The 11,892-nt window shown below is 42.6% G+C and overlaps 1 protein-coding gene and 1 pseudogene across 1 annotated transcript; one reads left to right on the top strand and one right to left on the bottom strand.

The window, feature by feature from the left end:
• Positions 1–300: 300 nt before the first annotated feature.
• LOC139649884 (uncharacterized) lies at positions 301–3,678 on the bottom strand (annotated as a pseudogene).
• A 3,912-nt stretch (positions 3,679–7,590) lies between these two features.
• Positions 7,591–8,568, top strand: LOC139649883 (trace amine-associated receptor 1-like). Its single transcript, XM_071526395.1, has 2 exons — positions 7,591–8,125; positions 8,159–8,568. Exons 1-2 carry the CDS (start codon positions 7,591–7,593, stop codon positions 8,566–8,568), a joined length of 945 nt encoding a protein of 314 aa, XP_071382496.1.
• The last annotated feature ends 3,324 nt before the right edge of the window (positions 8,569–11,892 follow it).

Genomic DNA, 11,892 nt, shown 5'->3' with positions numbered 1-11,892 from the left:
GCCGATGTGGTAACGGGAGACAGAAGGGCATGGTGCGCCGGTGAGTAATTTGACAAAGAAGTTGATGCTACTGATGTAGACATGGATGGTTGAAGTTCTGATACGGAGGGCTGAGTGGGCGTAGGTGATGAAATTGGTTAAGGTTAAAACATCTAAGGAAGGAAATGGCAGATCGTGGAATGTGTGGAAGCAGTTCCTTGAAGCAGTTCCATCCTGTAAGATATGATGACAGTGTTCGGGGAGCAAGGCTGTTGAGGATGGCTTCTCGGGATGCTGAGGCCAGATGTTGGAGCTGCGGGGTTAGTTGAAGATGGTGGCTGAAAACGGTGGAACTGGAGTGGGATGGGAGTCGGAGTCTGGCGCCAAGAGTCAGAATTTCTGGAAGGAGAAGCAAGATAGGGAGTCAGCGATGGTGTTCTTGTAAGCGGGAATGTGGTTGGCACGGATGATGAATTGATGCTGAGCTGAAACAAGAGTGAGCTTGCGCATGAACTGCATGATGTCGAGTGAGTGAGACCGCCCTTTATTGATTATGTCGACGACTGCGGTGTTGTCCGTATGTATTAGAATGGCCTTCTTGGACCACTCGTGCCCCCAAAGGAGTGCTGCTACCACAATGGGGTACAGTTCGTGAAGAGCAGAGGAAGGAGTGAGGGAAGAAAATTCAGGCGGCCATTCGGATTAGAACCACCTCCCTCCGTAATGGCCGCCGAATCCGATGGAGGGAGCTGCGTCAGTGTACAGCTGGATGTAATGTGGTCTTCGTAAAAGAAGGTAATGCCATTCCAGGAGGAGAGGAAGTGATGCCATAGCCTAAGTTCCATCTTGCATGCATCGTCTAGGACGATGTGGGAGTGCAGAGAAGGTACAGCGGTGGCTATGGACAGGAGGTGAGAGAGGAAAGATCGATCTTGAGGAATTATGCGTATGGCATAATTGAGATGGCCAAGCAGTGCCAGTAGCTGCCGTTTGGTGCATGTGTGGGCAAGGAGGTAGTTTGAAAGAAACAGGAAAATGCGGTGTATTTTCTCGACAGGCAGCGAGGCTTGGAAAGAGACGAGTGTGATGCCGAGGAATTCCAGTGAAGTGCTGGGTCCTTCTGTTAGGATCCAGCAGAGTGCTTTGGAGAGGGAGTCAAATATTTTGGGGCTGCTCTTGCACCCGAAGGTAAGACGGACAGCGAAATAATAAACACCCTTCCAGAGGACGCCGAAAAAACACCAGTAGTCTGGGTGTATGGGGAGGACTTTGAAGGCGCTGGTGATGTCTGCTTTGGCCAACCACGCACCTTGGCCTGCAAGACGGATAAGTGAAATGCCGTGATTGACAGTTGCGTACTGCATGGAGAAATCTGGACTGGGGATGAGACTGTTGATGCTGGGAACGGAAGAACCATGGGGGGATGAAAGATCAATGATGAGCCTCTTCTTGCCAGAGTATTTCCTGGTGTCATGCCAATTGGACTGATCCTGTGAATTGGAAAAGGAGGGCTGCTAAATGGGCCAATCATGAAACCCTCCTTTACCTCTTTGGCTAGGAGTTTATCGACGGTGTTGGGCTCTGTGAGAGCTGACTGAAGATTGTGACATATGTATGAGGAATCTGGGATGACCTGCATACCTGGGTGGAAGCCATGTGTAAAGCTGTGGATGAGGAAGTTGACAAACTCACGATCTGGGTGGCGCAGTGGCTAGGGCGTCGATTTTTATTGGTGTGCTGAGATGCTTGGATAGTCATGAACTGTGTTTGGTGGGGTTGTGAGGACAGGTGGGCCTGGAGTGGGCGCCTCCACAGAAGGAACAGGTGTGGAGGAAACGGCAGCTGGACACGTTGCAGCCTAAATCGTTGAAATTATTGCATACCATCCTGCCACCCTGGTACCGGATGGGTCTTCCCCTTTTGTCGAAGCCCTGAGGTGTGGAGCTGTGGGGAAGTGGCTGAGTATCGACTGGTTTGGGAGTGATGGGTGGAGGAGGGGCTGCGGGGGAGCGGCAAGAAAAAACTGGAAGGTTAGTAGCAGGAACAAAGGAGTGTGCAGCAGGAGCAGGGTGGCGTGTAGCGGGAGCGAAGGAGCGTGGAAGAGGAGCAGCGATGGTGCATGCTGTAGCGGGATGGGATGGTGCGCCACAAAGCTTGCATGCTAGGGCAGAACGAGCTGCGAAAATACGGCAGTAGAGCTCTGAGTCCAGGGAGCCCCAGTATGTGCCCTGGTTGAATTGGCTGATGCGTCCTGCTGCTTGGGAGGCAAAGAGAATGTGATAAGTGTAAAACCCAGTGCCGCCAAACCACAGGGCCATGTCAAGGACGATGGACATGTAGTCGTCAAGCTCTGCCCTGCGGTCGGGGAAAACTGAACAGATGATGTCGCGGTAAAGAGAGAAGGCCTAGGCGAATTCTGTGGCTGTGAGTTCTCTGGAACGGTTGGGCAGGGGATGTCTTAACAGGATCGGTCCTTGGGTGCTTTGCAGCTCCCTGGGATAATGGTGATTGGACATGGAAGGCTGAAGGAGCTGAGCAAGATCAACATAGTTACCCGAAATGATCTGTTGCCTGAGAGTGGATGAAACCGGGGATGGTCATGGCGCTGAAGCAGGGTGGACTGGAGGCTGCACGGAGGCTAATGTGAAAGGGGCTGGCTGTGGGAAGCTCTGTGGGTAGAGAAGGATTATTAGATGGGTAAAAAACATTTGGATGATGGGGAAGGGGGTCGTAGGGGTTGGGGAGGGAGGGTAAAAAGGATAGGTTAGTAGGAAGTGGGGGTGTTGGGTTGGTGGGACCGCTCTGGCTTGCTGCTGTCGGGGCAGTCTGGGTAGAGCATACTGGGATGGAGGAGGAAGAGGGGGCTAATGGAACCAATGAAGTAGTACTGGCATTGGCTGAAGGAAGGGAAGATGAAAGGATGCTGGGTTGAAGGGATGTATGTGCGAGGGAGTTTTGTAAAGCCTGCGGACACAGAGATGAGAGAAAAGAAGAAAAGAGATGAGACAGATCGGAAACAAAGGGAACAGGCACAGGGGGAGATACCACCTGGCCCTCACGACTGAGGGCTGGAGTGGCTTGATGTGGCCCTGCCGCATTGGGCGGCGTGATGACGTCATCAGCGTGAGACCCGACGGCGACAACGTTGATTCGAGTACCCGGAAGCGCGGGAGTGTTTGTTGATGTTGCCGGAGGAGGATTAGTACAGAGAGAATTGGTGTAAATTTGAAAAAGTTTTGCCTTGTTGTCGTTGCGGTGGAAGGAGATTTTATTTTCTTTGAGGACCCGCTGCAAGCGGGCAACTGTCCAGTCGGAGATGTCGGTGGCGCGACAACACACGGTGTGTGTTTGGGGTGAATCCGGAGTTTGGTGGCGTCGCCTGGGAACAGATCGCGTTGATCTGGAACGGTTGGAGAGATGGTGAGTGGATGAGGGGATGTCTCCCCGCGAACGACGACAGTGACTTCTACCTCTGTCGGAACGCGGTGGTGAGGGGGGGATCTCGTTGGAACTACTGGATGGCAAGTAATGGACGATTGGCTGCTGAGGAACCTGGATCACCGAGCGTAATCGGGATGGCTGGATACTTTGAACCGGCGCTTGATGAACGGACAGGGGAGATTCCGAGACCGCGGATCTTGGTGGATCTTGGTCAAACAGGTCGCTGTCAGAGATAAAAAGCTGGAGCTCGGGATCCATGACGAAGGCAGGTAAGGGATCGATTAAGTAAGGTTTAGCAAAACTCTGGCTGTCTGAGAACGTACGCAAAAAAATTGAGAACTGAGACATGCGAGAGAGAAAAGGTCATGGTTAGGTTTGTATAAATAGGGTAGAGAAGGAAATTGAATGTGTGCTTGAGGCGTGGTCTTGTTCCCGAACTTTAGTTATAATAATAATAACTTCATAAGTTGTTACTTTATGATATTCGTGGCTATCTAGCTTTGGAAATGTTTACACTAGTTTCATTGTTTATATTGGTAATGCTATCGTAATCTAGCTAACGTTAGCTCGCAATGACCTACTTGGCTGATATACAGCCTACGAGGAAAATTCTTTCATTTCTCAAACGCCTGTAGTTTACCAAGCACAATTAAACAAATTTCTGATATGATATATAGTGTGGCATGTATCTGTGAGTAACATGTAAATGCTCAATGTTTTTTTTTTTTATTACCAGCTTACCTGGGAATCACACATCAATCAGTAGCTCAGTTCAGTTGACAGGTGAACTCATGAACGCGCATGCCGGTGGGTTCAGACCGCAAAGCGCAGCTAGTTTCCTTTCGGCGGCCATGTTAACCGATTTGACTGTTCAGACCAGGCCCGCTGCGGAGTGCCTGGTCTGAACAGTCAAATTTTGTGACATAACATCTCCTTCCATTGTTACGCAGATGATATGCAGCTATATGTGCCTATCACTCCCAATGATCCTCATGGACTAGCTTCCCTTCACAACTGCCTAAAAGAGATTAAAAGTTGGATGTCCCAAAACCATTTGCACCTAAACGACAATAAGTCTGAAATATTGCTAATTGGTCCCCCTCACTCCATCAATTCTTTTCAGAATGATCTGGGTTCTTTGGGACCTTATGTCAAAACCTCTGCGAGGAACTTGGGTGTGATTTTTGATCAGGAACTCAATTTGAGGAGCAGGTTAAGAAAGGTGTTCAGACCTGCTTTCTTCAGCTATGAACTATGTCTAAAATCAGAACATTCCTGTCTTTTAGTGATTTGCAGACATTTATTCATGCTTTTATAAACTCTCGCCAAGAAGTAAATCTCACACCTTCAGCTAGTCCAAAACGCTGCTGTCAGAATGCTAATGAGTTTAAAGAAACGGGAGCATATCACCCCTGTCCTAGCATCCTTGCACTGGCTGCCTATAAACTTTAGAATTGATTTTAAAATTGTACTTATCACCTTTAAAGCATGTCTTGGACAGGCCTCAGACTACATTTTAGATCTTTTAATTCCTTATGAGCCTGTTACCTGAAGTCGGCAGGAAAGTCTCTCCTAGTTGTTCTTAGATCAAAATTCATTTCAAGAGGGGATCGAAGATTTGCTGTCAGGGCCCAGAAACTATGGAATGCGCTGGAAAGAGCTCAGATTAACTAAGGGTGTATTGACCTTTAAAACACTCTTAAAGACCCTCTTTTTTAATGGGATTTTTTTTTTGTTTCATTGGCTTTTCTGTAAACTTTTTGCTCTACACATTCTCAAGTTACTATTTACCCTTGTTTTTCTTTGTGTTAAATTGTCACTGCTTTACTACTGTTTTATCCTGTTGTTTTATTATTCTGTATATGTGGAAAGCACTTTGTAACTACTGTTTTGAAAAGTACTATATTAGAAAAAAGTGTTATTGTTATTATCTATAATTTATCCTGCCCTGATCGGATGACAAACTTTTTAGTCAGTAGTCAAGTTATCCTTACAACATGAAAAGAGATGTAAGAAGAGTTGAATATAAACAACAGTGAGTGTGGCCCATCATCCACTGGGACGAGTGTCCAGCTTCACTCCCTGAGGCGGCTGTCGGCCAGGAGACACTGCAGTCCACAGGAGACACTGCAGTCCACAGAGCCTCGGGCTTTAAAGGCCAGACAGAGACCGACAGTTACAGCTGTGATGGTCTGTGTCAGGAAACACACAGGAAGCTCATTCTGTCCAGCTGTGAGTGTGTGAGGTAAGAGACACTTTAACTAAATGTTTCTGCATTCAGGTATGATGTGTTTCTGGGAAGCTAGCTCATGTTCACACATTGAGTATTGTATAAACACTTTTTATTATTGCTGCATTATTGCTATGCTAGGATTACTTTAGAATGTAGTACTTTCTTAAAGGATAATTCTGCTTATTTTCAACATGTGCCTTAGTTTTTGCTATCATGACATTTGATTGTGTTGAAAATGTGTGAAAATTTCACTGTAGAGCTTGATGTATCTTAGCTGTTTCTTCAGTTCAAAACACACACACACACACACACACACAGGGCCAACAGGTAATCTCTTATAGCTGAACCCAGAAAGTGATTAAAACACATTAACACTCACTGCAGTCAGACCTTCCTGCATCCAATTACAGATTATCCATTGCCTGAAACTCTATATTGCAGTATTAGTTATGTTATTTTAACTAGCATGAGCTAGAACTCAAGAACTCTGATGCTGCGTTCAATGCATATTGGATTTTCTGTAAATATGATTTGCTTACTGGGAAAAAAATATTTACATCAATGTCCTAGTGTTAATGAAGCAGAATATGTGGGGATTTTTTTGCGCCTCTGTTATTTCCCACCTGGCATCAGAAATTTAGGAAGTGAGTCAACACAAGTGATGAACACAGCAGGGAATCCACCAATGTCAGCAGTCAGTTTTAAAAATGATCAGTTCTATTCACACTAATCCAATCTATTGGTGTGCTATTTAAAGACATGTTCAACTGCAGTGTGGGTGTTGAAAAAATGTTTTTAATCACTTTTTGGGTTGAGCTGTTGGACATGATATTGGCCCTGTATGTGTGTATTGGACAGCAGTGCTCCTGTTTAACTGAAACTACATCAAGCTCCACAGTGAAGTGAGTGATGACATCTTGAGCACAATCAATCGTTATGACAGTAAAAAAAACAGGAAAATAAGGCCCAGATTTATCCTTTAACTATTGACTTATTGACTTGTTCAAGAATGCATCATAATCTCCAGGTATTTTTGCAAATATAAGTATTTAAACTAAACAGTTTTCAACAATAGGAGAGGTTTGTTCTTTGTGTCCTGAAGAAGTAAAAAGCAAGCAGAAACATCAGATAGCCTTTGCTAAACATGAAGTCAGTTGGCTGCTGATATTTCTGTGACTTCTTGGCATGATTTCTTTTTCTGCCCGGAATAGCAGCATCAAATCACCTTTCATTGTCAGATCAAGGAATTTTTCTATAAGAGCTTCATGTCACTAACCCAATATGTGTTATATCTGTTTTTTTTCCACATATTGTAAACAGTATGATTTCATAACATCTCTGTTCAAATAGGAAAAAAAGGAGGAGAATTGTTAGACAACATGTTTGTTTCCCTGGTGAACCAAACATAAGATACATAAGTTACAGGTGAAAATGTGACTTTTATGAACCTTTTTCACAACTAGGAAGACACTCAGATGATTGGGCATGCCAATATATTGAATTCCACACAGTTTTATTATGACAAATATTTTATTAAATGAAGAACTCTTCACCTATAAGTTCTTTACTGTATATGAATATGGTTCATTGCCTTGTGGAACAGATGTGAAGCTGTGTGGCTGACTAATTCAGATTCATCTTTTAAATCACTCCTTTTATTGGAAAGCTTACCTTTAATCCTGGTCTGATTTTAGCCAAGTGTTCCTCGTTCATTATTGCATTTTTTAATTTCCTATCAGATTTTGTGTTACTTACTGTCATTTGTCCTTTACTTTATTTATTGTCTTGTTTGTCTTTTTATCTCTTTGCTATGCTTATTTCATCAATACCTTCAGTTTAATTTAAATTTTTTTCTACCTTGCACTTGGTCCTTGTTGTGAAGCACTTTGTAACTTTGGTTTTGAAAAGTGCTTTATAAATAAAGTTTATCCAGACAGATGGAGTCAGGACTCTGTTTTGAGTCCAGGAACGCTTCCTGTCTGAGGACCATCTATCCTCTGTCTGTCCGCGTCTCTCTCTACCTGTTCCTGGGCATCATGGTCGTCTTGACGGTGTGTGGGAACGTTCTGGTCGTCATGTCGGTCGCTCAGTTCAAGCAGCTCCACACTCCCACCAACTACCTCATCCTCTCCCTGGCCGTCTCCGACCTGCTGCTGGGGCTGCTGGTCATGGTCCCCAGTATGATCCTATCTGTGGAGACCTGCTGGTATTTTGGAGATGTGTTCTGTAAAGTCTGCAATAGTGCTGATGTCTTGTTGTGCACAGCCTCAATTCTAAATCTGTCTTTCATATCGATTGACCGATATTATGCTGTTTGCCAGCCTCTGCTGTATAGAAGTAAAATAACTGTTAATGCTGTGTTGATCATGATTTTGGTCAGTTGGAGTGTTTCGGCTGTAGCGGGTTTTGGAATGATCTTCCTTGAGCTCAATATTTTGGGAATTGAGGAGTTCTACTATACTCATGTTGCATGTGAAGGAGGATGTGTTTTGTTTCAGAGTGGAGTATCAAGTACAGTCTCATCGGTTCTCTCCTTTTACATTCCCGGAGTTGTCATGCTCGGCATTTACCTGAAGATTTTCCTGGTGGCACAGAGACAAGTGCGCAGCATCCACAACACGAGAACATCTGATCCATCCCAAACTAAAGCCACCAAAACACTCGCTATCATCATGGGGGCATTTCTTTCTTTTTGGACTCCTTTTTTTGTGTGTAACGTCATTAATCCCTTCATCAATTACTCGATTCCATCTGCATTGTTCCATACACTGTTGTGGGTCGGCTATTTGAATTCTACTGTGAATCCTTTGGTGTACGCATTCTTTTACAGTTGGTTCAGAAAGGCATTTCGAATGATCATTTCATGTAAAATCTTTAATTCTGACATTTCAGACATAAAACTGTTCACAGAATAAATCTTAAAAATTTGGCATGGCAGAAAAAATAAAGCTTATTACACTTTTCTTTCGTTTGGTCATTGCTGATGTCTCCATTAACAAGACACTTATTCTTCAATAATATTCATAATAATAATAATTATTATAATAATAATAATAATAATAACAATAATAAAAAACTTACCTTATATAGCATTTATCAAAACAGAGTAACAGAATTACAAAGTTCTTATAAAGTGCCTCACAGGAGAAAAGACAGCTGGGATAGAAATAAGAGATAAAATGTGAAACAAAATACATGGAATAAAACATTCCAATACATTAAGCATAAACAAGCACAGATCCTGTACAGACCCACGGTGCGTGTGTTTAATTCAATTCACTACACTGAAGCATTACGACATGGTTATCAGTTAAATAATTCCACTAATGTCACTTAAATACCACAGGTAATAACGTTACATAACGTTAAAGTTCATAGGGCAACGGAAGACGTAGATGTATGTAAATTAACAGCAGAGAGTGGGGCTCAGTGTGGGAGCCAGGAGCGTCACCAAGGTTTGAATACATTTGGGGCTCTGCCCAAGTAATGTGGGGCTGAACCTGGGAGGGACATTCCATGTATTTTACCTTGCACTCTACTGTGTTACAAGCCAAGTTACAAAATGCTTTGCATTGAAGAATCCTGTAATGTACACATCACGATGCAGTGATGTGTACATTAAATCTTAAATTGATGAAATTAAAGATCTTATAACATACCTTTCTATTATAATAGAATGGAATTGTTTTAAATAATTATTATAACTTGGCACTGGAATCATAGATTCTCCTCTTGGTCAAAAACCACACCATCCACAGATGGATGAGAATCATACAAGGTAAAGCTCTGTCCCCCCCACATATAGTGTTCACTCATGCGCAAGTAAGCTTTACCTGGACAAGACGAATGAAAATTTGTACTTTGTACGCCCATGTCAGCTCTGTTGGGATCCTGAACAGAAAGAGTTAAAATTAAGGTTATTTAAAAGCTAAGCTGAAAAGATAAGTTTTTAGCCATTACAGGGTAGAGTAGGCAGTGTAAAATAAGGATGTTTTTAGCTTTGACTTAAAAGTGGTCAGAGTCAGGGCCTGTCTAATATCATCTGGGAGGTTATTCCAGGTCTGTGTTGCATGATAACAAAACGCTGCTTCACCGTGTTTTGTTCTAACTCTTGGGACAGCCAGTAGGCCAGCCCCAGATGTCCTAAGGGTCCTAGAAGGTTCATATGGCAAAAGCATGTCAGAGATGTATTTGGGCCCAGTGCCACAGAGTGATTTGTAGACAAGCAGCAAAAGTTTGAAATCAATTCTCTGAGTGACTGGTAGCCAGTTTAAGGATTTTAGAACTGGTGTACAGCCTTCTATTGCTACTTCTGATCGCACTCCAAACACTCCATTTAACCCACTTACCTTTAAGAACAGAAATGGCCTAGGGATAATTCATTTAAATATTAGAAGTTTACTTCAGAAGTTAGATCATGTAAATATATTAGTTCTGCAGACTGATCCTGATATCTTGGTACTGAGTGAAACCTGGCTCAAAAAGAGTGTCAATGACCTGGATGTAGCTCTAAAGAACTACAATTTATAAAGAATAGACAGAATTGGAAGGGGAGGTGGGGTGGATATATATGTTAAATCAGGTTTCTCTGTAACAATTCTAAATGCTGTGACCATACCAAAATGTTTTTAATTTCTTGCTCTAAAGGTTCAGTTAGGGCCTAATACAGTAATTGTGGTAGGGGTCTATAGACCCCCATCTGCTGATACAAACTCCATTGACAAAATAGCAGATCTACTCTCTCAGTATTCCGGGGTCGAATTCATTGTTGTGGGTGATTTTAATCTGAACTGGCTGAATAATACATCTGATTATCTCAAGGTGGTTAGTAGTAACCTCAACCTATCCCAGTTAATTACAGAATCCACTAGGCCAAATTTGAAAGATTACTCTAGGTCAACACTAATTGATCTCATCTTTTCCAATAGGATTGATAAAATGATTGCCTGTGGTGTCTTTGAGCTAGGAATTAGTGATCATTGCCCTATAGCATGTATTAGAAATACTCGGCTAAAGAAAACAAAATCTCACACGGTTACAAAGAGAAATCTAAGACATTTTAGTGACCAAGCCTTTTTAACTGATGTTTTCCATAGCGACATACATTATATATCTGAAATCCCAGATTTTGAACCTTCTTTCAGGCATTAACAAACATGCACCATTCAAAAATCTTAGAATAAAAGACAGATTAACCCCTTGGTTTTCACCCGAATTATCAGCTTTATTTAAGGAAAGGAACAGAGCCTGGTCACTTGCCAGACACTCTGGGGATCCATCCCATTGGTCATCATTTAGACAGCTTAGAAATAAATGCACATCATCTGTGAGAAATGCCAAATCTAATTATTACTTCGACTTAATTACTAGTTCCTATTCAAACCCTGCAAAATTTTGGAGAGCAGTAAACTCAAACAGAAATAAAACCACTATTTCCCTACCTGCACATATTAAATGTGGTGACTGTTTGATTTCGGAACAGGAAGAGGTTTGCCAAGCTCTCAATAGGCACTTTGCTGATGCTGGGTATTTATTTGAGATGGATTACACAGGATAAATTGGATCCTTTTTTTCCAAGAGTGTCCGCTCCACTTATTACAGAGCAATTAACACATATATTTAATCTTTCTATCACAACAGGAATATTTCCTTGTGTTTGGAAGTCAGCCCAATCTCCAAATTATCTTGTCTAGCAAAAATCCTGGAATCTTTGGTAAATAACGTACGCACCAATCTGGATTTAGAGCTAACCACAGCACTATTTCAGCTATTACATTAGTTACAAATAATATAGTTTCCGCTCTAGACAATAAGAAACATTGTGCTGCCCTTTTTATAGATCTGTCAAAAGCATTTGATACAGTTGATCATCCTTTGCTCTTACAAAGGTTATGCGGTATTGGCTTTGATGGAAAGTCTTGTGATTGGTTTCGGAGTTATTTGTTTGAGACACTTCAGTGTGTAAAGTCAGGAGGTGTCCAGTCTGAGTTCTTGCCAGTAACAAAAGGTGTTCCACAAGGTTCAATTTTGGGTCCTGTCCTCTTCACCATTCATATAAATGATATTGTCGCTTCATTGAGTGGCTGTCAAGTCCATCTTTATGCTGATGACACCATTGTATACTGTATTGCTGATTCTGTACAACTAGCCATTGAGAACCTGCTACTTTCCTTTAATGCTCTACAAGATGCTCTTATCAATCTTAAACTGGTACTTAATGCAAATAAAACAAAATTCAT

This window comes from Centroberyx affinis, unplaced genomic scaffold (assembly GCF_046629955.1).
Source record: "Centroberyx affinis isolate AG114_WGS23_722 - 3 ecotype Tasmania unplaced genomic scaffold, CSIRO-AGI_Caff_v1 ptg001409l_1, whole genome shotgun sequence".
NCBI lineage: Eukaryota > Metazoa > Chordata > Actinopteri > Beryciformes > Berycidae > Centroberyx > Centroberyx affinis.
The sequence above is the reverse complement of the archived record's forward strand: the minus strand, read 5'-3'. Positions and strand labels throughout refer to the sequence as shown.

What these genes read in the sequence shown, in the direction of transcription:
- LOC139649883 (XM_071526395.1), top strand. Translation starts at nt 7,591, where the DNA reads ATGGAGTCAGGACTCTGTTTTGAGTCCAGGAACGCTTCCTGTCTGAGG. An exon ending in CTACTATACTCATGTTGCAT is followed by an intron (nt 8,126 to 8,158) that starts GTGAAGGAGGAT and finishes TTCAGAGTGGAG; the next exon opens with TATCAAGTACAGTCTCATCG.